This window comes from Periplaneta americana, chromosome 8, assembly GCF_040183065.1.
Source record: "Periplaneta americana isolate PAMFEO1 chromosome 8, P.americana_PAMFEO1_priV1, whole genome shotgun sequence".
Taxonomy (NCBI): Eukaryota; Metazoa; Arthropoda; class Insecta; order Blattodea; family Blattidae; genus Periplaneta; species Periplaneta americana.
In genome coordinates, this window is record NC_091124.1 from 122,747,374 (window position 1) to 122,774,610 (window position 27,237).

Below are 27,237 nucleotides of genomic sequence, written 5' to 3' on the forward strand. Positions count from 1 at the left end.
GTGTATAAATGAAGCCAGTTTTGTGGAGGGTACCTAATATTAATTGTCTCTAAAGACAATTGTTTCAGTATTTCAGTGTTTACTTCTGTTTTCAGTATTTCTTCTGTTAAATTTAGATTATATTCTATATTTAATAGAGTTAAAGGGTTTGGTTTAATTTGTAAGTTTTCTTTTAAATTCGGGATATTGATTTTTTGTTTTAATTCTTGAACAATGGATATGAAACTTTTTTGAGTTTTCAATCTACAGAGAGGACTGTATGAATGCCAATTGTTTCCTGGTAATCTGATAAGTTTTTCATATTGAATCAGTACAGAAAAGAATATACGACGATTTATCCCAAGCAAATGATACCACTAACTTTCATCCCAATTTTTTTTTCTCTGAGATACTTAGTCCCTTCTTTTTTGTGTCCAAATTTTTTAGTTCCAAACGGCTGTACATCCCAAATTGAAGTTAAGGTAATTTGTATCCTAATAAAAAACAAATAAATTAGAAATGATTTAAATGTGTACTAGCATTATTTAATTCAAATACATACATCCGAATAAATGCCTTGAAACAGCATGTCCCAAAGTGCTTAAGTACTGTGTAATTTCACCATTATCCTTATACTCATTGTAACAATTTACAATTCCTTGCATCTGCCGATCTACGGCTTCATGAATTTTTCTTCTCTTCCTTGGATATCCACCGACTTCAGCACGCAGGAGTTCTCTGGCCACTACAGATGCCTCCTTTTGTAATTTATCTAGGAACTTATTAATTTATGGATATGGTTTCCCATGATTTGATTTATTTAGTTACTGCAACCTGACACGGGGTTTGTCTTTCTGGGAAGTCTTGTCACAGCATGTCCATAACAGTTCCAAATTCTAATTGGGAACAGTGTTGGTCGATAACCCCTTTCTCTATGCCGGGCACAGAAGAAGTTGGATTCAACATGGCAAAATAAGGGAGTCAGAACAGGATCAACGGTTTCTTTCAAAGTGTCAAATACATTTTTCACATCTTGCCCATTGTCAATCTCATTGAAGGGAATGAAAGCCAAAGATATTATTGAATGAAACTGGGAGCGAATGTTGTCGATATTTTCTTCCATGTACACTGAGTAAGGTTTTCACTTTGTAATTTATGCCACAAGATCTGCCTGAAATGGAACAGGCAGCCTACATCCTTAGTATATGGAAATACTTTCTTAATGGCGTTTATTCAATCTTCGTAGTGTATCCAGCCATTTGCTGACAACATGTGTTCCACTATGTTTTACTGTGAATTTCCTCTTCTTACAAATGATGGGTAAAAAGCACGATGCTGGTTATATATTTCAGCAGCCACATTCCAAAGATGGGGTGTATTCAATATGTACTGGAGAGAATTGTCCAAGGTTACAGGGATTGCAGATTTTAGATTAGTTCTGTGGATGCTTGTGACAGGGCAGTTTAAGAGGATATGTTCCAAATCTTCTTCGTTATTGTTGCACCAGCAACAACTACTAGAGTCAACAAGATTAAAGTGGTGAAGATAAAATTACATAAGTTAGGTCAACTGTATATAACTGTGGTGAAGATACTTCTGAGTGATAATATGGCCTGTCCTGCTCTTGCCAAGAAAGTTTGTATGTGTCTGGGAATGTGCGGAACATTTGTAATTCATTAGGTTTCTTTTGAATGTTTTGAAGTACTTGGCCTTTATCAGAAGAAAGCCATAATTCGGCACATAAATTTGTTAAATGAGAATTAACTGCAGAATATGCACTGGTTAAAGAAGTTGTTCGCATAGGTTTGGGCCCCAAAGATGTTGTCTGTTTAGCAATATTGTCTACAATCTCATTTCCAGTAATGTCGCAATGACTAGGTATCTATTGGAATACTGTTTCTTTTTGAAGATTTAGTTTATTTAATATTTTTTGTATAGAGATTGTAATTTGTGCATAGGAAGTTGGAGTATATTTCATGATATTTAGAATAGCTCCCATCGAGTCACTGAAAATGCATACAAATATATCAGATAAGGTAGAGACATGTAAAAGAGCTGCCTCTATGGCCAGTAGTTCTGTTTCGAGACTAGAGGGAGATGAACATTATTGAAACGAGATCAAAATCACAGGAGACAAAAGTAGTGGAGTATTGAAACTAGATTAAAATCACATGAGACAAAAAAAGTGGAGTATGTTTCACAAAATAGGCGCTCAATCTCTTCTTTGATAGACTGGAAAAATTGAATGTATAACTGCTGTGTCTTAACTTTTAATAAGGCAACAACCAAAGCGAACCACTGGCCTTCAAAACTGCCATGTACACAATAAACTTGGTACATTATTCCGGGCACAGATCTGAAAGTGCCATCACATCTCCAGTATGAACAGCGACTTAATCTTCACATCTGGCCCCTTGTTGAAAACACGGCCAGTTTGCTTCTATTGTTAAACTGTAGAGGTTATTCGCGACCATCTGTGTCAAATTAAACCTATCAGGAATATCTTGTAAATCCTGTAGCATCTTTGGGTTGGTCAGTAAATGTGCTTGCTGTACTTTTTGTACAGTGCGATGCATGATTTCTACCTTGGGAAGATTGAAGTATGTTTCACTTGATGTGAAAGATACATGTCGATTTATTAATGATTTCTTACTTTCACTTGATGGTAAAGCTCCTTCCCTAATGCTTGAATCGACTTCTGTGGCCTTGCATTTACCTAGTCTGGAGCATGTGTGTGCTCTAAGGTACCTATGGCCAAATGTAATCGACTGAAAACTGTTCTCTCTTCTCACATCTCCATTCTGTTTTAACATCTCTTTCCCTCTCTTTTGTGTATAAGAACCCTTTGTAAATGAGTTTGGGTTTCCTCCTTTTAGATGTAGTCAGCCTTGGCCGGTCCATTTACAAATAATTTTGTAATTTACACTTCTAATTTAGAAACCTATTGATTTGCAATGCTATAGCAACAAGCACTGTATTTTTAAGTGACAATGTTGTATGAGTTCTGAGAATACTCTAACCATAACATATAGGCTTGTCGTTATAATCATACCTAACGAGTGGAATGAACAGAAATATGAGACAAAAGTATCTCGCTTTGGTCCCAGTTGCGTGGTACGAATATTAATTTGGTATGAAAACTGTTTGTGACAAAATAATTCCTGGGATGTTAGTGACCTGGGATGAAGTGCTTGGGACGAAAAGTCGTACTACGGTGTTTGATAGCATGCATATTGCTGGTATGCACAACATTTCATTTCACTTCTTTGGAATGTATTTGACTTCAATGTTGCACTTGTGCAGGTGGTGGCCAAGGATTCATTGGATGTCTATATTGAGCATCGCTTGCTGATGGAGCAACGTCTACGGCAGCCTGGAGAACAGAGAGATCCACGCAACAAATATCCAACAGAACTCATGAGGCGCTTGTAAGTGTTCTGTTCTAGTAGATCTAGATGCAAGTTATATCAATTTCAACTGGCCATTATGCCTACCTTTTTAATACCAAAATGTTAGTTACCACATGAGATGCTCAGCATACAAACGGTCCAACCCACAAAATTATATTTCCACTTGTACCTCTTTGTAACAGGGAGTGGAATGCGATACACAAACGAAAGTTGTGCTAAAATCTCATGGAAAAACTGGGAATGATGATAAGGCAGAGTTACATTTTGAAGAGAACAGTAGAGGAGCTCTTTAAAGTAATAAACTTAAGGGGAGAGGATGGTATTTTTTGGTGAAGAATGAGTAAATTAAAAAAAAAAAAAAATTCTTTAAAATACCCTGTGATATGTGATATGTGTGGAATGCATAGCATAACATTTTGTGGGTATTTGTGCCCTTATCGGATGTTGAGTCGCCATATTTAAACTTCATGCGTTTTGGATTTTTAAATCACTCGCCCACTTTTATTGTTGTTTCTGGTAAATTAAATTTTCAAAACAAAAAAAAAAAGATGTCTTTTTCTTAAAAATACTCTTTGATATGTGTGAAATGCATTGCATAACATTTTGTGGGTATTTGTGCCCTTATCGGATGTTGAGTCACCATTTTTAAACTTCCTGCGTTTTGGATTTTTAAATCACTCGCCCTCTTTTATTGTTGTTTCTGGTAAATTAAATTTTCAAAAAAAAATATATATATTTTTCTTTAAAATACTCTTTGATATGTATGAAATGCATTGCATAACATTTTGTGGGTATTTGTGCCCTTATCGGATGTTGAGAAGTCATTTTTAAACTTCCTGCGCTATGGTTTTTTAAGTCACACGCCCCCTTTTATCGGTTTCCAGAATTTAATTTTTTTTGCTACATTGCCAGACAAAAATGGATATAATTTCTGAACTATTAAAGATACATGCATGAAATTTAGAATACACATTCTTTAGACTATTAGGAAACTTTTCTCTGTAACAGAATTTTGTTAATTGATTTCATTTTAAAAATACGTCCGTTTGTTTGCAAGAAAGGAAATCAGAAAAGTGTTATTAAATTTTGTTTATTTTACAAACATAGGGACTGATATCAAAATTCTGTTACAGACAGTTTGTAGAACATGCTTTTGCAAATACATTGCAAAAAACTGTTTGAATCTATCTTTAAAGGCAGTTTAGATATATTGGTTTTAGTACAATTCTTCATTGGGTATATTTTTTCAAATTAGGCCCCCCAAATATTTTTTTTTTTTCAAAATATTTATATTTGGTTGAGTTGCTACAGTTATGAGCTCTCTACATACAAAAAATTAATAGTTTACACCAAATAGGAAAAAAGTTTAAAAAAATACCATCCTCTCCCCTTAAATCGCAAATTTTGTGTTTTGGGCCATTTGTGTGCTGAGCACCTTATATTTACTTGCATAATAAACGCACTTTTTTCCATAATTTTTGGATTAAAAATCCAGGATGCATATCATATGCGAGGAAGAAATTATTTCTTATTTTAATGTTCAGGCACTTGACATACTGTCATTCTCCGTTGTGAGGAAAAAATTTTAGGAGACAAAATCATAACTACCTGACACCTTTCATGATAATCACAGCTGGTTTCGACATTGGACATTCAATTAATATTGAGAATGATCTATTGTACGACTTGGAGAGCATTGATATACCTAATAAGAGCAGTAATAATGTGAAGTACGTAACAAACGAAATTAATACAAAATGTAGCAAAGTGTGATCTAATATTGAATACGAATAAAGAAAAAACTAAGTATATGTTGTGAATGTAACACTACCACTATTCTTACCTTATTCACTTTCGGTACTGGTTTCAGTATCACTGTCATCATTAGGGCTAGGATTTTGATGACCTATAAATCATGAAGAAATTTCCTAAAAACATGCATTTATGAACTAAAAATCTTTAAAAAATGTCCTTAAAAATTCCCTAAAAATTGATCTTACATAATTGGCTTGGTAGGAATATTAATATTTAGATTAGTAATTTAATTAAATTCTAGTACCAACATTCAAGTTTATTTAATTTTACATAATTTTTCTAAGTAGTACACTTTAATTAATTATTTTACTTGATGTAGTTCCATATAGTCCACCACAAGGCCACTGTCTGGAACTAGCAGGTATAGAGGAGTCTATATTGAATATGTGGTTGGACTGATCCATTATGTGGGGGTGTACTACGTTAAAATGACAATATTTGTGTAGAAAAACGATTAAAATAATATACAAAATAATGGGTAGTTATTGGAAAAAAATATGTAGAAAAAATATCAAAGGAAATAAATAATATTTTACATTAATAATGGGGATTTATGGCCAAAATTAAATGAAAATACCCCAAAAATACCGATTAAAACAAAAAATGCTCTTATGAGTTGTAAGAGGTAAAAAATGCAAAAAAAATGCCCTAACAAATATGTTTTAAAATACTGAGTTTATCACATAACATAGAAATACTAAAGCAGCAATGTTTCTGGCTTACTAGAAAAAAGATGCAATTTCATCAAAATCCTAGCCCTAGTCATCATTTACTGCAGCATTACTTCCATCCTGTATTGTGTAATCACTTCGGTAATTGTTATCCTCTTCCCAAATAACGTCATCTTCCAAAGCATCAAGAGCATTCGAAATGTCTGTCTTAAAAAGCTTTTTGTATCTGCTGCTGGCAATATCATGTCCCAAGCCTTTCTTACCCCATTAACACATCATTTCTATTGTTAGTCGCTCAATTTTTTCTGTCGGCATTATTTAATGGCCCCCATTCACCATGCAGTGCCCATACAGTGTCCTGGTAGAGTCTTTAAATGGTTTGTTTATGCTAACATCTAAGAGTTGAAGAATAGAAGTAGCCATCGACGTAGCTCGGTCGGTTAAGGTGCTTGCCTGCCGATCCAGAGTTGCACTCAGGTGCGGATTTGATTCCTGCTTGGGCTGATTACCTGGTTGGGTTTTTTCCTAGATTTTTCCCAATCGTAAGGCAAATGTCAGGTAGTCTATGGCGAATCCTTGGCACGGGTTCGATTCCTGCTTGGGCTGATTACCTGGTTGGGTTTTTTCCGAGGTTTTTCCCAATTGTAAGGCAAATGTCAGGTAATCTATGGCGAATCCTCGGCCTCATCTCGCCAAATATCATCTCACTATCACCAATTCCATCGACGCTAAATAACCTCGTAGTTGATACAGCGTTGTTAAATAACAAAAGAGAACAGAAGTGAAATCAGTAATATCAGTTTTCATATTTGAAAGAATTTTCATAGCGCCATCACCTAGATGACCTCGAAAACTGTCTCACATCAGGAGAGCTGGCTGTCGAAGTAAAGCACCAGGGAGGTGTTGTCACATTGTCCACACCCAATCATGTACCATATCTCCATCTATCCATTAACTTGTACTCTAACATGAATCCCTTGAGATGATTTAATTTTCGGCATGGTTTTTCTTCTGAACATAGCATACAGTGGTAATTTCCTCCCATCTGCAGTTATTGCTAACATCGCTGTGCAGCGGGTTTTTGTTGTAACCGATTGTATGTATCAATATACTGCTTTCTCCCTTCTTAGCAATTATTGTAGTCGGCATGTTAAAGTAGACAGGAATTTGATCCGTGTTGCTTATTTGTGGCAACAAATAGTTCTTATTCTTACCTTCTTCATGAATGAATAACAAATCTGTGAAATTCCACAATTTTATGCCAAAAATCTTGCTATATTGTCTGACAAAGGGATGTTCCCCTAAGTTAGAGTCCATTCCTTCTCATAAAACGGCATATCTGTCCCCTACCTGATTTAAATTTAGCTGAATACTTGTCACTTTTCGGACCTCGAAATGCTTTTCTTGATTTGTTTGGTGTTTCCAAAAGTGTCTGTTTCTGTTTTCACCAGCTATGCAAATTGTATTCAGAAACTGCTACTCTGTTTCCGTGAACTTTTGCAAATTTACTGTAATTACTTTTAGCTTGAAATTTGCTGAGTAACATGTATATTTACACTTGGAATTCGTTATAAAGCAACACAATAAGAACCACAGAACACAATTGAAGCAACACTACAAGAGGCAACACTCAATATTTTTGCTGCTCATAGCATGTTGAAAGTTTTTAAACTTTTAGAAAGAACCAATCACAATCAATTTTTGCATTGTAAAAAGAACCAATCGTAATAAATTAACTCTCGTTTTAAAAATTTTAAAATGAGAAGTGCATCCAACTTTACGATTGTATAATACCACAGGTAGCAATTGAAAACATAATGCATACATTATGCAGTGATTTTTTTCCTCCCCCTTCATATTACTGTAAAAAATTGGAGTGCATACACTATAATATGCATTAACGCAGTAGTTACAGAGTTCTGTATCATTTTTAGACACTAACTTCTTTTGGTAGTATTCCATGTCAGAGAATTAATAAATTACATACCAGACATTCTCTTGTTGTAGCCTACAAAGCCTATGCTTGGAGTGTCCATCATGTGCATGTGTTTTGTTAGAGTACAATGTCCAAACATTATATCAAATTATGTTTCAAATTGGGGAGTCATTAGACTACTTTGAACATGGCGATGTTGAAGTTCATTATGCCTCCCTTCTCTTCATTCCTAAATTAGCATATCCTGAATAGTGGTCCTTGAGCACTTGCGTTACTGTGCGTAGCACATAAATAGGCTTCTGTAAAGAATTAGAGTTTATTGAAAAATATGTCTCTTCTATTACATCAACTGTGTACTAGTTGCTCTTTCAACATGTCGTTTTCTGTTGCATGTATCATGATTCTTCCCTCTACAGCTCTCAGTATTGATACAACAAACAATTGCCTGTTGTGAAACTAGCTTCATATGCATACATAATACATGGACTTAAATAAGTATTTATCATTTGTCAACGTGAATTTATGAATAAAACAAAGTTTGAAGCAAAAATGTACTTTATTTACCCAAATATAATATGCCATCGAATATAATTCATGCCCCAATTTTTTATCCTAAAATCCAGAAAAATAAATATTGACAAATATATGCTGTGCTAAAACCACTCAAGACAAGTTAGAAAGACATCCTTACCTCTAGCTATACATCACATTCATTCTCACTTGAAGTATCAGAACTGAAACTTCCAGTTAATAGGTCTGGGTTGATGTCAGAATATTGACAATGACTAACATCATGCCATCCCTTCATCATTAATTGATACATTCTTTTGGTTTATTGAAAGATGTGCGTTTGTTAAAAGTTGTATACATAACATTTCAGGATAAAAGAAAAAAGTGTCAGTAAGTCATTATCGTAATTAAAAATAATATCTGTATTAATAATAATTTTTGTCAAATTATTAATGGAAAGTGTGCAAAAGATGAGAGGACATAAATCTGCAATGGCCGTATCTGTCAACAGTTTCCCAGCAAAAGTATCTTGAAGTGCTTTAAATTAAATTTCTTTAAGTATGGTGTTTGTGTACAAATATATTATGCCATTGAATATAATATGCATTCCAGTATTCGAGACAACATTTTGTCAAAAGAAAAAAGGTGCGTATTATAATTGCGTAAATATGGCAGTAGAAACTTTAGAGTGGCTGAAAAAAGAAAAATACTGCAACAATTCAGTGTTTCGGCAAACCAAAGAACATGAAGATGGTAAAAGATCAAAATGCAAATTGTTGTTGTTCCTGCAACAACTCCTATGTGCAAAATATAAAATTTTTTAGTAGGAAGAAAAAACATATTTATTCATTCTATGGCAGTGGTACATAGGAGATTGTGAATTCTTACATTTTCGAAAGAAAGAAATATAATTACATATAAGGTAAGAGCATCAGTAGTCGATATGTTAAGGAAACATGACATACTGTTTTTTTCAATCCTCTGACTGTACTTTACTGTAAGAAAGAATTTTTAAAATATATTGTGACACCTGCAAATCCCTATTTTAACCTACATATGTGTTATTTGTTACACTGTGAATATTTATATTCAAAAATAAATTTAACAATAACCTCTTGACATACGCCTATAGTTGACACTCGAAAATAGAAAGGACCCTAAAGCTGACATGTCTAGTACCTGTTGACACATTTTTGATATAAAAAAATTATGTGAGTGTGATTTAGATTATTATGTATATGTATGCACAATAAAACACGTTATATAAGTTATTAGGCTTTAATTACATAATTACTATTACTTTAAAATAAATTTAATTTAATGCAAAGACTTTAAAACATCAGTTTAATACAAGGAAAGATCCAGTTATTTCTCCTTGACATTCAGTTGCTTTTTGAACACACATCATATTTGTTCTCCCCTTACAGTCCGCTTTGAGTCTCCACATACCCAAATATTTGATTAAAATATTTGCAAGAAATGTCATTTTCATCAGCTACGAATTCTGTTTTGCTGCATAAACACTTTTCAAACCCATTACTTTTATTACATCTTCTATTATTTCTTGAACAGTACAGAAGTAAGTAAATCTTGATGTATTTGTCTTTCTCCCAACAAATTCACAAGCTATGAAATTCCCTTCTTTAAGATTTTGTTGCTCAAGACTTTCTATTGTCATCTCATCAGAATCCTCCTCAAACCATTCAGAGTCACTAGTATTCATCAATGAAACTGCACTTTCATCTGAACTTTCTGATTCTGGCATTCTCTCTCTTTCTTCCACTGCTACTTCTTTTTCTTCTCTTGAAAAATCCTTTCTTCTTCCCTTGCTCTCTTCCATTCTTCTTCTCTTTTTCTAGTCTCTTGTTACTATCTTCCTTTTTTCAAGATATTCTAATGCTTATGGTGAGGTAATTACAGCAGAAATTCTTTCTCTCTTTCTTTTTGGGGCATTTATTTCAACAGAGCGAGGCCAAAATAAAGTCCTTTTGAACAGTGAAGGCACAAAATTCTTGCTTGTGTATGCCATTTCAGATGCTTTGTCTTCTGACAGTGAAGGAGGCTCTAATAGTTGAGCTGGCTGTGGTGTTGTGGGCATAGATGGTTCCGGTTGAACTGGCTGTGGTGTCATGAGCATAGGTGGTTCTAGTTCAGGGATGTTGAACTGCGCTCTCAAACTGTGAAATGATTAATACTGTTTCCTACCATAGCTGAGCTGAAATGACAGTCAGTACGGTCAACCTGAGCTCTCTGTAGCAGTGTCCTGTATGTAGTATGTTTATCAACTCTGGCGGCTGGTATGGATATGATATGATGATTCAATATCTTAATTCATTTATCTTAAAAGACGGAAAGCCACATTGGTTAATACATATGTATGTAGAAAGGAACTTGGATACTTAAGGCATCATAATATTAAAAGGCATTTTAATTCAACACATGCTGAAGCTTATGGACCAATAAAATCCGGTTCCGCTCGTGAAAAAAGTGTAGAGGAATTAAAATAAAGATTGAATTTAGAAAAACCTTCCACCACCACCACCACCATCATCATCATCATCATCATCATCATCATCATAATCATCATAGTCATAATCATCACCGTCACCATCATCATAGCCCATTATGTCCATGCAACAATGCCGAACAAACGATAGATCATTTGTTATACAATTGTAAATTACTTGAGAGAGAAAGAGGCATTCTGAAAGCGGCAGTTCTAAAGTCTGAAAACTGGCCAGTGAATAAAGACAAACTAGTGCACAAATACCAGAAGAACTTGATCAAATTTACTAACAATATACAGTTTGACAAATTACAATGAAAGAAAAGTACAAAATTCATCCATCTATATTGCCTATAAAGAAACTTTTAGAACAATATAAAGTAATTATATGAACATAGTTTAAGTTAAACCAATGCATGTAGTATTACTCCATAGTAATGGAGCATGCAGGCTGTAAAAAAAAAAAAATAAAAATAAATAAATAAATAAATCATCATCATCATCATCATCATCATCATATGTTAGTAGAACAAACTTGATTTGTGCTAGCTACAAAATTTGTGAAATTATTGCAACGGCTTCAAAGCTATTCACTGACGGAGAATTTGTGAATGACTCTCTCATAATTATTATTTCAAAAGAAATATGTCCGGAACACATTAATGATTTTCAGTCCGTAAGTTTGTCTCGTAATATTATTGCAGAGCGCATATCAGAAATGGAGGATAACTTGGAGGGACAACTGATAGCAAGAATGAAAACTTTTACTTGTTACTCACTATAGCTCTTGATGAAAGTACCGACTGCAAAGATACGGCACAGCTAGCTATATTCATAAGGAGTGTCGATTCAGATTTCAATGTTTATGGAAATCTTGTTGATGTCGTTTCACTAAAGGATCGAACTCGAGGAGAAGATATTTTTGAATCTATAACAAAAACTATGAACAAATTTCAAGTCACGCTAAAAGTAATTAATGTTATACATCAAAACAGTTTACGTTTCTGAATTTGAAGTTGCACTGCTACAACACATACACACTAAGTTGATATTTTAAACAGGATATTAACAACAGTATTATTATGATTTATTTTCGTCTCCAATAAACAACATTCATGGAATGATCCAACAAATAAAATATCATCTTCATCGTCGTCGTCGTCGTCATCGTCATCTCTGCAGCAGCAACATTCATCCTTATGTAGGTCTACATTTTTTGTTCTTCAGACTTCATCAAGTGCAAATCTAAAATGAGTTCCTAATCAGTTAGTAAGATATATAAAAATTATCCAAGTACCAGCTGCCGCATCAGTATTTTCGCTTTTGTTTACGATCATTCGCCCGGTCTGCCTGCTATCTGTGTTCAACCGTTGCACGGTAAGGAAGGAGTGAAGGCTCTTCATTTCACAGCTCAAGAGCGCTGTTCGACATCCCTGTTCTAGTTGAACAAACTAGTGTCGTGGGCCTAGGTGCTTCTGTTTGAGGTTGTAGCTCTAATGCATTCATATCTATTGGTATATTTTGTTGTAGCTGTAGGATCTTTACCTTCTTCCAGAGAATCCTGTGTGGAGCCTTGCAAGCTCCATTATTTTCCTGAAAAGTTGTCAATTTTGTTCATAAAATTAGACTACATGCTTCCCAACAGGTGTGCTTTACTTCTTTATTGCTGGGAATATTGTTGAATTTTTTTAGGAGCCATGTTTTGTCTAAAAAAAATGGTTCTTCAATATTGTCTCTTAAAGCTGACATATTGGGTACTTAAGGTTGACAGCCCCTGACAGCTATAGGTTCTAAGAGTTGTAGTCGAAAAATAAAGATATTCATGCACACTGTGGGAAGCTTGTTTAAACTAGTTATAAAATGCAATATTAAGTTGGGAACCTAAAGTTGACAGCTGTCAACCTTAGGGAAAAAACAAATTATAAGTACCTATGTTTGACATCCCTGCTACTAGGTTAAGAACGTGCTTTTTTTTTATAACAAGAAATAACAGAACCATATTACACATCCTGTATCCTAAAAATGCATGTAACTAGCATATAAAACAAAGAAATGTATCTTAAGCAAAAGTTAAATGTATACCTCTAAAAATGCATGTAACTAGCATATAAAGCAAAGAAATGTATCTTAAGCAAAAGTTAAATGTATACCTTCTTGTGATTTTGTAAGCCATTCACTAGATCTATTTCATTCTAAACACACACTTCTTCAGTCTGGCATAATCCACATGTAATGGTCACACAAGTTCAAACTTTTATGATGTTGCAGAGGAGAGGGTTCACCAGTGTTACCAGATTTATCCATTACCTCCTTGAAATACATTTAACCTTACTTCAAACATTTCAAAAATTGGTGTCGACTATAGGTGTTCTTACCTTAGGAGATTTTATTATTTGCTGTATCAGTATTTAAGTTATTTAATAGAGCAAAAATCTGAAAATGAATAAATATGTCACATAGGAATTATTGCAGGAACAACGATGTTATATTACAAATTTTCTCTTATGACTTTATGAGTCATTCCATGTCAAACCGAACACATAAGAAACATGACAACTTAGTATTTGCTCGAAATTTTTTATGCATTTCCTACATTAAATTAAATTACTTTCCTGATTTTTTTTTTTTTTTTTGGGTGGACACAGTTATTTAGTCATTCATTAAATATTTTTTCCGTAAATTTGCATGCAACTTAATATGTAAATCGTTATTCTGAAGATTCTGTAAATTGTAGTCATTCCACATTCGTATCATTTTATCAAAACATAAAATGGGCTCCTGTTAGAAGGTTATATCATTATATTCTTTGAATAAAAAGTAACAGTAGAAATAATTTATTGGTGGTGTATTCAGGACTGAAGACTTACATTGAGTGAAACCTGTGCTAGTTGGAGCAACAAGGAGTGGCGAGGAGGCTACTCCTCAATGAAAGGAGTGTCATCAGTGGTGCTGTGTTACTAAAAATAAACAGATAACCTCTAAGTTTAGAAATACTCTCCCCTCAGCACTTCAGCAGTTGTCTTTAGGTGACCTAAGACTTTCAACATATCGTGTTGTATGCATGTGTAAAGTAGTAATGTTTTTCAGTCAAGGTATAAACAGGCAAAAGTAGTACGAGGCACTTTACAACTACAATCTGTTGTTCCAATATTAGTATTGCAGGCTATAATAAAAACTTCATTTCAAAGTGAGAGGAGAATGGTTGACATTTAAAATTATTTGCCTTGTGAGTGATTATAATTTTAAAAACAGTGTGGCATAAAAAGTAATGACTACCGTTATTAAATACTACATATTTTAACAAATGATTATAATGTTAATTAAATATAAAGCGGCATGTTGAGTTTGTGTAAAATAAGATGATGAACGTGGTAAACTGTAAAGTGATCAATGATTTATCAATGCATCCTGAACTTCGACCTTGTACACATTGTGACATGACACCACACTGTAACACAGTGATACTATTGTGAGCCAGTCAGTCAATTCACGATGCATGACTTGATAATATATTTAATTTCTCAGTACCTATTAAGAATACCATTTTGGTTTTTTTCTAGGAGTATGTAATATCTTTGATGTAGTCATGAAATTTTCTTTGGAATTTTAAAGCGAATTTCTGGCATTGAAAATAATGTTTATAATGTAAGTGTTTTGTAGAAATTGTAAATATCTAAGGAATTGCATTTTGTTTTACATATGAACGAAGTACGTATTTTAACCTTCAAAATGAGCTGAAGATCGTATGTCTCTGACAACTAATACCAGAAATGTTCAGAATTAACTACAATTATGTGCGCAATATTTCAGAAACTTCTTTTTCTAGTTACCAAATAATCAGAAGAGAGACAAATTAAAAAAACACTTGTTTTATTTTTCATTCATAGAATATATAAATTTGATTTCAGCGAAGTCGAGGACAGGAGGGTCAAATTTTCTTTAAATTTGTGTGATTTGGTGTGCAGTGACTCTTATACATGTTTGAAATGAAGATGTCTTTGATGCACTGTGTTTTGTATGCAACGAAATACTAACTCATAATATTTGGTTTATATAGTGAACTTTTAGGAATTTGGAAATAAGTTGTCCTGAATATAAAGACAAAGATCGAATTTTTTTCAGAATAAAGTGGTGACTAATTAATGGTGAATAGAAGGCAATGGAAGCATCTCATCATGTAAAAGTTTGAGGAAGTCTGCACAGAGTAATTTGGTTACACACAGATAGTATTTTTTACTTCAGGTGAAGCAGTATGGTATTTTTTTATTAAACATTTTTTGAAACACCGCCCTAAAGAATCTGACACTATCAACGAAGGTATTGTACTGTTAATTGAGACTACAGACAGCTTACTTTGTTCCACTATGTAACTTCTGAAAATGCGAGCTCTTAGCTGTGCTGTTTCATAATCCCATAAAAAATGTCTAGCAGTTATATCTGCTGTAAATGTTCTTTCAGCACAGCAATATCTAGCTTCAGATGTTTCTGTTTGAATTTTGTATTTAGAAGACATATTTTTATTTTTCCAGTCTTCTGTAGTTTTCAAGTACTCTTTGTGGTTTGTAGCTAATCCACTCTAATATTCTTTTTAACAGGTCTGTATCATATATGGGTAATATCCTTCTGATTGCATCATGGGTAATGCTCTACAGATCATATGAATTACTTATTTTTGGGATGCAATGAATGGATTTTTCTGCTCAGTGCTAATCCAATATAAACAATTAGTCTTATTAATTCAGATTTATTACTTACAGCTCTATTTTACATACATTTATATTATAATTTATAATGTATGTTCATGTTATCGAGTTTATCATTTGACTCCAGCATTACTGTTCGTTTATAAACAGTAAGCATTACTGTTCTTTTATAAACAGTAACAAAGTATTATCTTGGCTTAGAGGAGGGGGGAAATATATTTCAAATGATTATTTATGCGTAATAACTCATGTACAGGGTGATTCACGAGGAAAGGTAAAAAATTTAGGATATGATATCTTAGGCCATTTTGAGTGAAAAAGTTCATATGAACATAGGTCCATTTTCGAACGATGGCGGAGCTAGATGCATTTTTTGGTAAAATGTCTCGCCCCAATGTGAATCACATGTTAACATATGCTGCTGACGTGAGACGAGGCGTGAGACAAGGTCAAGGTCGCAATGAATGATGTAACATTGGAATCTGCATTGTGAACGATGTAGATAAGAGAAAGAAACCAGGTGGTGGGACATTACAAATGTCCAATCGCCTGCCCTTGTCTGATGTAATGACATAACCCGCAGATAACACAAATAGCCTACACTATAATCAATTCACAGCAGTCCACTCAGCTACCTACAGTACAGTAGTTATAAAGGTACAGTTATCGGAAGTGTTGTTGTGTTTTTCAAGATGCCTTATAAATTTTCGACCACAGAATATGCCGATATTGTGTATGTTTATGGTTTGTGCGATGGAAATTCCTTGCGTGCTGTTGCTGAATATGAACGATGCTTTCTGAACAGAAGGGTATTATATCGAAGAGTACTTATTGTCTATGGGGTTGGATGAAAGACTTGGTATAGCAAAGGAAGGGGGAAACGAGGGAGGCGCTAATTGACCGTATTTTGGATGTGGGATAAAGAACAGTTACGTGCAACTCTCCTGAGCGATTAGCGCGATTCATGCCCGAGTGCAACAGTGCATTGAAGCAGAAGAAGGTACCTTTGAAAATGTGCGAAAACATCGACTTCGACTTCTAGAATATTAGGTATGTATGCATATGTGAATATAAACTTTAAATTTGTCCGTTATCTGTCTCTAAATGCGAGTTAATACAATGGAATCTTAGAAGTTTTTGTGAAATCAAAGAGCCGTATCTCTTTAACCGTTCGAAAACAGACCTATATTCATATGAACTTTTTGACTCAGAATGACTTCAGAATTCACATCCTAAATTTTTTACCTTTCCTCGTGAATCACTCTTTATATCTCACTAATTGTAAGCACTTAGCATAACCATACTTCTGAATCTCAATCCTCTTAACCAGATCACTACATTCTAATCACACACACTGCATTATTCAATGAATTCCTTCTTCTCTTCTGCTCCACGTTTTATACATTTTTATTCTACTTTTTGTTCTCTTTCTTTCTATTCTTCATTTCATCTCATTTTTCACGTTTTTTTTTTTTTTTCGTTGTGCTTTGCTTGTCATTCACCTTCGTAACTTTTTCTGCTCCTACTTCTCTTTGTTCTGATGGCATTAGTTCTTGTACTGTTTTTTCCCTCATTCTCTATTTCGTCTTTAATTCGTATCCCTCCTCTTCATCCCTGTTTCTTTATTACTCTCCTTCTACTTGTCCTCCTAATACTGTGTCTTATCCTCTTTCTTGCTGCTATACAAAACAAAGAATTGCAGCTGTGACCTATACATTTGTAGCTAGGAATGATACCATTTGAGAATTTCATGTTATTGCAGTGAGATCTACTTCAAGGACCAGAGCCTTAACAAGCCAGTTCCAATTCGTGATGTGAAGGCAGAGCATATCGGGAAGCTGGTAACAGTGAGGGGCATAGTTACCCGGTGCACTGAGGTGAAGCCCATGATGGTGGTTGCCACATATACCTGCGACCAGTGTGGTGCAGAGACATATCAACCAGTGAGTGCATGTTATGTTCTGCTTTGGACAAGACTGTTTTGAAGGAATTGGCATACAGTGAGGTTGCAAGGAAAATATTTTACTTGCTTGCTATGCATTAAATGAGGAATGATGAAATGTGAGTTGTCAGGAGCTAATTTTGATCATTTGCAGGAAAACAAGTGATCAATCTTGATTTTGTAATTATTTTAAGCATATTGTGACTGTGTAATAAATTCAGCTCAGTGTAAATTAAACTATTAAAGTAAGGAATAAATCAAACCAGTTTAATAATAATAATAATAATAATAATAATAATAATAATAATAATCATGATGATGATGATGATGATGATTTATTTATTTATTTATTTATTTATTTATTTATTTATTTATTTATTTATTTATTTATTTAGAATATTAATGTGCGAAATGACAGCACAAGGCCAATTACAGTTTAGCACAAATACAAACAAAACAACAAATGATGATGAGAATGAATGATAGAAATGGCAGTGAGATGAAATACAATTAATATAATAGTCTACATTAATCAATTGACCAAATGCAACAAAATAAATAGCACAAATAATAATTATTAAAATTAGTTCAGTGAGATAATTAAAATAATGGCAATTGAATAGAATGAATTACAAATGTATTAATGAAATCAAATAAATGAAGACTGGAATAATATAAGTAATATTGTAAAGATATGAATTGACAAGAATAGTATAATACATATCTTGACAATGGCATAAATTAATAAAACTGACATAAAAACTGAAAAGATATACTACACATTAAATGGATCCAAGTTCAATCCATGCAAATTAGCATATTTAATACATCTGCAGACCGGAGAGAGAGATTTAGAATTCCTATTATAAAACATTTTATGAAATCTTAAACCCTTAGCAGGAATATGAAGACTGATATTGCTTATGAAAGATTCACAATCAATATCACCCTTAATGACTTTACAAAAAAATAAATAATCAAGATCCTGACGTCTGGTAAACAAACTACCGCAATTAAAATATTTGCAATTAATCTCATAGTTATAATCGGAATTTGGTAAAAATCTATAAGAACACAAGGAAACAAATTTTCTTTGAATATTCTCTAGCTTAGCCGAGTCAGTGGAAGTAATGGAGTTCCATACAACAGATGCATATTCAAGCTTGGATCTAACCAATGTATGGTATAAAATTAATAAACACATAGGAGTAGAAAAAGAATAAGTTATAGATCTAATTAGACCAAGCATTCTTAATGAATGTGTATAAATATATTACACATGATCATGAAAATATAATGTTGAATCAAGTAAGACACCAAGATCTCTAATACAATCTTTCTTAGTAATTACGACATTACTAAGAGAATAATTACATTTTTGGGAAGTGGTTTTCCGTGAGAAGGAAATAACAAAAGTTTTGGATTGATTAATTTTCATTCCATTTTCAACAGACCATTGTAAAATTGAATTAATGTCATTTTGAAGAATTTGACAATCAGCCGAACTATTAATTTTACGAAAGATTTTGAGATCATCCACAAATAAAAGGCAGCTAGAACTTATTCTTTTACTTATATCATTTATAAATAATAAAAATAGGAGAGGTCCCAATGTAGACCCTTGAGGAACTTCGCATACACTATTAAATGGAACCGAGAGAGAATTACCTAGTCGAACACAAGACTGTCTATCTGTTAAATAATTTTCAAACCAATTAACGTAGTTAGCGGAGAGACCAAAATTACTTAATTTATTTAATAACATTTTGTGAGGAACAACATCAAATGCTTTGCTAAAATCAAAATAAATTGAGTCAATTTGACCTTGAGTTTCGACAACAGGCATAATGAGATTGAGATAGGAAACTAAATTAGTAGTAGTAGATTTCCCTCTAGTAAATCGATGTTGGGCCGAATTGAACTTATTTTTGACATAAAATGAAATGTGTTTGTGAATAATTTTTTCAAAAATTTTAGAAAAATTGTTTTGGATACAAATGGGTCTGTAATTAGTAACACTGTTTTTATTAGCATTTTTAAAAACTGTAATAATGGATGCTTCCTTCCAAAGTGATGGGTAAATTCCTGTTTTTAAACTAAGATTGAATAAAAAAGTTAAAATGGGTATGAAAATATTAGAGCAACCCTTGATTATAAAATTAGGAATGCTATCTGTACCTTCAGATTTATTAGGCTTTAGCTTTTTAATGGCTTTAGTTACATCATCGGATGTAATTTTAGGCAGGGGCAAACAGTCAGTAATATTAGAATCATAAGTAATGAAATTAGAGTTACAATTTTGTTGAACAGATTTAAATTGACTAGCAAATGCATTTGCAATTTCTTTTTCATCTGTGATGTGAACGCCATTTATTATTAAGTCTGTGGGATTGCTATTAGTTTTTTGAAACGTTTCTACATATTTCCAAAATTTATTTGGTTCATGCTTTAGGTTATCATCAATTGATTGTAACCATTTGAATTTATCGGATTTAATCATGGCTTTGACTTGTTTTCTAAAATTAGAAAAAATTTGATAATGATGATCAGTTTTATATTTTTTGTAATTTTTATGAGCTTTGTTTTTTTTCTTAATAAGCTGACGTAATTCGTTTGAAAACCATTTAGGATAGTGCGATTTTTTAACAAAGGTGACAGAGACACAAAGAGATATAGCATTGCTTATAATTTGAGACAAGGAATTTGCAGCAGTGTTTACATCAGTAATCTGATATATGCTAGTCCAATCATAATTGTATAGAATAGAATAAAGATTCAGATAATCACCTTGAGAATAATTTAAATATGAACTGATTTGACAGTGTTCCGGTAACGATAAATTTACTTCAATGTAAATAGAGATAGATGGATGATAAAAATCCTCTAAAACTAGAGAGTGATCGGCAAATTTAACTGTACTGTTATTGACATTAGTAAAAACCAAATCAAGAAGATTTTTACTCGTAACGGTAGAGTTAATTTGATTTAATCCAAGAAGGCAGGACGAGGAATATAAATCCTTAGCTTTAATTTTAGAGTAATAATGAGTGTCATTAAGATTAAAACCAGTTGACCAGTTCATACCCGGAGTATTGAAATCACCAAGGATTACTATTCTAAAATTATGAGTGTCAAGATTTTTTTCAAGAAAATTAAGATAAGATTTTAAGTGGCTGTGATCTGTATCAGGAGAGAAATAATGGTTACCAATTAACAGATTAAAACCATCAGCCTTTCTAATTTCAACCCATACGCATTCACTAATAATTTCTAAGTCAAAACGCCTTCTTGTAAAAGGTAACTGGTTGCTAATCGCTGTTAGGACACCACCACCTCTTTTTTTGTTAGTGTCTTCAAACAGCCTGTCTGCACGAAACACAGTATAATTATTAGAAAATAAATTCGAATTAATAACTGACTCAGATAACCATGTTTCAGTGAGACGGATAATGATATCATTATTACTCACTATATTTTGAAAAATTTCATCAACTTTAGTATTAAGTCCACGAACATTTTGGTAGAAAATCTCAAGATGATTAATAGAACTGAACATTGAAAGTGAGAGCGAGCAAGACTAAGACTAAGAGGCATTTCCCTGAGAATCAACAGAGTTCGAATTGGCAGAATGCATAAAATGCTGCTCAGGCTTTAGTTTGCCATAAAAAGGTGAAATTAGGCAACCTGCAGGCCAAACTTCAGGATTGTTAATGGAATCAAAATCCCTCACATCAACAGTGATGTGAAAGGAAGAATATGATTGATATTTAGTTTTTAGTTTAGTTACAGCGAGAGATCTTAGTTGAAGTTGATCTTCAGAGAATCCTCTATATTGCTTGTGCTGACTTTTGAACTAAATCTCGAAACAAATAGAGATTTAGTTTTTATTCTCTCAGGGGCCATTTCAATGTTGCTTGTAGCCAATGTTCCAACTTTGGGTTCTCTTTTTTTATATTTCTTACGAGATACCAATTGAAAACCTTCGGAGTCGTTGGCAGATGTTGAAGCAGTGGCCTGATTAAGTTCAAGATTGTTATGTCTAACTGTAACAAGAGGAGTTGTACACGCAGACTTCCTTGTTGCTGACGCATCAGAATTACAAGTATGTGGATTGTCAGCAGCTTTATTCTCTGACACAACCTTACTGTATGACTTCTTAATGGGGTCATTAGATCGAACAGAATTAGTAGATTTAATTTGATTAGGGATTAAAGGGCAGCCACCCTTAGATAATAATTCAGATAATTGCTCTTTGAGAACAAAATTTTCGCTTTTCAGCTCCATGTCTTTCTCCAGATTCTTTACATAAACCAATATATCACTCACCATGTCCAATAGCGAGACACTATTAATAATAATAATAATAATAATAATAATAATAATAACAACAACAATAACGATAACAATAACAATAATGTTATTATTACTACTAGTAGGTACTGTTACTATTATTAGAACACAATGGTGCTATTGAATATGTGGAACTCTATTTAATCTGAAAAAATGGGCGTAAGAATCCTGTTCAAAATAGAAATTAACGTTATTTTGCTTAGAGTTCTTATGCGAAAAATTACCCAAAAATAATATGTTCGAAATCATCTGTAATAATTTACTTTGTTGTGACATAAACTCAGTAAATCTCATAAAGACAAAGTATCTGATCATATCTCGTGACCAGAATATTGTACGAAATGGAAATATAATAAAATTTATCCTTTGAAAAGGTGAAAGAATTAAAATATCTTGGAGCAAGAGTAATAAATATAAATGCCACTTAGGAGGAAATTAAATGCAGAATAAATATGAGAAATACCTGTTATTATTCGGTTGAGAAGCTTTTGTCATCTAGGCTGCTTTCAAAAAATCTGAAAGTTAGTATTTACAAAACAGTTATATTACTGGTTGTTTTGTATGGTTGTGAAACTTAGACTCTCACTTTGAGAGAGGAACAGAGGTTAAAGATGTTTGAGAATAAGGTGCTCAGAAAATATTTGGGGCTAAGCGGGATGAAGTTACAGGAGAATGGAGAAAGTTACGCGGTGCAGAACTGCATGCATTGTATTCTTCACCTGACATAATTAGGAACATTAAATACAGACGTTTGAGATGGGCAGGGCATGTAGCACATATGGGCGAATCCAGAAATGCATATAGAATGTTGGTTGGGAGGCCAGAGAGAAAAAACCTTTTGGGAGGCCGAGACGTAGATGGGAGGATAATATTAAAATGAATTTGATGGAGGTGGGATGTGATGGTAGAGACTGGATTAATCTTGCTTAGTATAGGAACCGATGGCGGACTTATGTGAAGGCAGCAGTGAACCTCTGGGTTCCTTAAAAGCCGTAAGTAAGTGACATAAACCCATTGCAAGCCATATGCACTCACATGTGCTTCTCTTAGAGCAATAATACATTTTCCTCAGAATTTTAATGCAGTGCACAATATATTGAAGAGGACCGTCTTTTTGGAATGGATGTAATGTAAACTATCTCTCACAGTTCACATTCTTTTCTGTTTGTCACCATCTAATGATACAGTTGGAACTTTGTTCTGATCAACAGGTAAATTCGCTTACATTCATGCCACTTCAGATGTGTCCTAGTGAGGACTGTCGCGTCAACAAAGCTGGTGGACGTCTATATCTGCAGACCCGTGGTTCGAAGTTCATAAAATTTCAGGAGTTACGTATTCAAGAACACGTAAGTTCCTTTAAAATTGTATAAGCTGTGGAATGGTTGGTACTATTTGTTAATATTTGATTTCACTGTCCCTTGATTCATTTTGAAATTTAAGTGACAATTTCAATATAATTGTTGTTATTGTTTTGTGATATATTAAAGATAATGAAAGAATTACAATTATTCTGTTGACTTTGAATATCCTCTGTAGTGTTAAAAGAAAGTTAAAAAAAGATTGACAATTATGGATATAGTCATATTAAGATAACCTCTAGTTTAGGATGGACGTAAAGTGATTAATTTCTCTGTTATATTAATTTTTTCAGGAAGGTTTCTGTAGTAAGTCTGGTGTAAATTGTTTGCTGGTTTGCTTGTAGAGTGATGCTGTACCTGTTGGCAATATTCCTCGGAGCTTGACAATTCTGTGCCGGGGTGAGGTAACTCGGCAGGCTCTGCCAGGAGACCATGTTTCAGTCACAGGAATATTTCTTCCACTTCTTCGCACAGGATTCCGGCAGATTGTTCAAGGGTTGCTGTCTGAGACATTTCTTGATGCTCATGTAAGACCTTTTCTCTTTGGTTTTTTTTATACGTATTTCTTATTAAATTCATAACAAATGTTACTCTCATTCTGAAATGTATTATTCCGCAATCATCTTTTTTTTTTTTTTTTTTGCACATTGTTGAGCTGTTAATTTTTGACATGTCTATCAGAATTCTACTTTGATTAGGCATACATAAGAACAGTGTTTTGTTATTAATGATGTATTGTTTCTAAGCAAGAAATTTTATGGAACTGTGTTAAATATCTTTCCTACAACTAGACACTGAAAATACTCATGGAATGACATTTTGTTTAATGTATTTTGTAACATACATAAAATACCTAATTCTCAAGTTTTTGTTTATAGCGTGTGGTGCGACTAAACAAAACAGAAGTAGATGAAGCTCCTGCAGCAGACTTAACAGCTGAAGAAGTGCACCAGCTAACACAAGAGGACTTTTACAGTCTTCTAGCAGGCTCTTTAGCACCAGAAATCTACGGACACGAAGATGTCAAGAAAGCTCTTTTACTTCTCCTTGTAGGTGGAGTAGACCGCCGTCCTCAAGGAATGAAGATAAGAGGTATTTTTTGTTACTTTGTATTTGCAAGAGAGAAGATAATTAGATACGTTTTTGTTGCATTATGTTGTTATGAATGCTTACAACACTAACATTGTATTTATAAGAACACTCAAACTGCTTACATTTCTGTAGATATGAGAATGTGAATGTACTGTTGAAATTGACAGTTGATCAGCGTACCAGGAAATTAAGTAACTTTTCTAATTAAGACGAAGCAATTGTTCATTAAAATAACAGTTTGGACAATAAAAATTTTAATTACCTTGACTTTAAAATAGGCTTCGATAGAAACTCCATTATAGAATGTTGTTGTCTAGTGCCTTGCATCTGGCAATGAAGCCATTATAGAATGTAAAATACTAAGGTTTAACTGTATACAAGTATATTGGGCAATTACGAATATTTTTATTTATTCATTAAAGATATCAGCCCAAAGAATTTGAGTGACCAGAAGGGTCCTGAATACAATAAATATGTACAATATAATATACATTACACTAACCAACAGCATTTTAATAATATGGATGAAAGTGAAAATTTCTTGGTAATTTGCATGTGCTGATTATGGATATGGTAATAAAATGTATCTATCATGTGACTTTGTTTTTTGTTAAGAAACTCGAAACCTAGTATAAAAATTTAAATTGCATCAGTGAAATTGTCTATATGGTACGCTGTAGCTTTCCATATTGAATGTGTTGTTACAGGAGAGAAGTAATTGAATTTTTGGGTGATAACTCTTTTAGTTTATATTCCAGAAGAATGGAGGCTTAATGTTTTATCGCTAGTCATTGAGAGCAGAAGTGATGTAAGTCAAAAAGGGGTAATGAGAGTTAAAGTAAACATTCTGTAAAATACAGTGCAAAGTAGCAATTAATATTCAATTTATTTAAACTATTAGTAGTCATTTATAGCACGAAGGACATATTAATTGCTACTTTGCACTGTATTTTACAGAACTTTTACTTTAAATCTCATTACCCAATTTTGACTTACACCACTTCTGCTCTCAATAGCTCAAACATTACAGCATTTTTACGTATGTAATCAGTGGAATACGTACCCCTTGAGACAACCCCGCATGCTCCTGAGGTATACATACCATGGATTGAATACCACGTGCTAGATTATGGTGAAACACTAACTGAAAGATGAATGAATATAAAGTGACAGTGTAACGTCATTCATTCATTCATTCATTTTATTCCATAGATCTTACATGAGCAATGAAGCTTTAAGATGTGGAACATGTCAACATTTTACAATATTACAATAGATATTTCCATAAAACAGTAAACATACATGCAAAATTCGAATAGCATAAATAACACAGGGTATAATTTTTATTCAATTTTCATTTGTCAACTACTCATATGCCATTCTGTGTATGAAATTAAATTAATTGCATATTGCCTTCCCACTTGAATTGGTGTAGGTTTTATGGACTAGTGGAAGAGACTACTTTTCATGTAATTTATGAATGTGATTCATTAGGTCTCAGAAGTTATCAGTTTGGTGTTATAAATCAAGGTCAGGTAGGTAATACTAACCTGTGGCATAATTACATTTTATGCCTCCTTCCCCTGCAAGGGAACACCCAATGGCCCTCCCCCTAACCATTTTGTTTGGTAGGTAACATAATTGTGAGGAAATTTCGCTATATCTATTAATGAAGTTCAAAAATGCGTGCAAGCACAAAAAATTTATGAACGTAGTCCAGTTTTCTACATAATAATATACACAGTAAGTGCAAAATATAAGTTGGACTCATCTCTTCACCATCAGTCACATCAGGTCACTCACATCCCATCAGTCTTTATGAAGAGTTCCTGAATTAATTGGTTTCCTTCTTGCTTCTCTGTCAGCAAAGTCCTTTACCAACTCCCATAACTACATCCATTTTTTCAGCTTCATCTGCATTTATTGAGAGCTGTGCTAGATCACGTGCATCAATGTCGGTTAAAAATATAGTAACCATGGATTATGAAAGCACAGTTAAAAAGTAACTATGCTTAAAATGTAATTTCTGTGCACCATTCATAATCACCAGTTACGTAATCATGGTTAGCTGTCACCTCATGTAACCAGGGTAGCTACTCTGTCTGTAATGGTACATTGTTTCTACAAAATAACGGACGGAAAGCATCCATATCTCTACAGAGATGATAGTCAACATCTAAAAATGACTGCGTTTACTCCGTTCTATATTGATAAGAACTTATTGTACATTTTCGCATTGCATTTGTTTGACTTTGGGCACTGTTATGTTTGTGGGTTGCATTTCTTTGTTTTTCAGTGCTGTTACATTAGAATTATGCAAAATGGAAAATTAAAAGCGAAAATGATTACCGTATACCTCAATGTGAGTCTGAAGTATTGGTAGATTTCATTACTAGACTTAAATATGGGGAAACCTTAATACATTGTATATAGAGCCCGGATTTTATGTAATATGAAAATGAGAAATATGTACATAAATATGCTAAAAATGGCAAAAATGCCTGGCATTAGAAAACAACAACAACAACATGTGTATTAAATAAAAAGCTAGCTCCTGATTGGATACTGCTTCCACCAACCAGAATGCGCCTGGCGGTCGGAACTAGCTCCTGATTGGCCTGCAGTGGAAAGTCCTACTATTGCATATATACCGACTAGACATGGTCCCACATCACTTCATTCCCTGAAGAAGATGGCAGAGCTAGCCGTCGAAAGCTTGGAAGCAAATCTCCAACTCGCTTGGCTGAGAACCTGAGAAGAGTTGTTCTAGAAAAATAATGGTTCGAAACTAGTACAGTCCACATCAAATTTAATTACCGAAGTCTGAAAATTAGAAGAGTGGAAAATAATGTCTCATTTCATTTTGAAGCATTTTTAATTTATGTATTTTCATTTTTTTTTTTAACATTCAGATTACTGACTAAAAGAAAATGTAAAATGAGTCAATTCAGCCCCATGGAAG

The 27,237-nt window shown here is 33.5% G+C and overlaps 1 protein-coding gene across 3 annotated transcripts in view; it reads left to right on the plus strand.

The window, feature by feature from the left end:
• Mcm7 (minichromosome maintenance 7) overlaps positions 1-27,237 on the plus strand; it is a 96,040-nt gene that overhangs the window by 35,699 nt on the left and 33,104 nt on the right. For all 3 annotated transcript variants that reach the window (XM_069833562.1, XM_069833563.1, XM_069833564.1), the window contains 5 exons: positions 3,283-3,407; positions 17,293-17,473; positions 23,034-23,171; positions 23,528-23,710; positions 24,062-24,275. In XM_069833562.1, the coding sequence (XP_069689663.1) occupies positions 3,283-3,407; positions 17,293-17,473; positions 23,034-23,171; positions 23,528-23,710; positions 24,062-24,275 (841 nt within the window). The remainder of the gene's footprint in view (positions 1-3,282; positions 3,408-17,292; positions 17,474-23,033; positions 23,172-23,527; positions 23,711-24,061; positions 24,276-27,237) is intronic.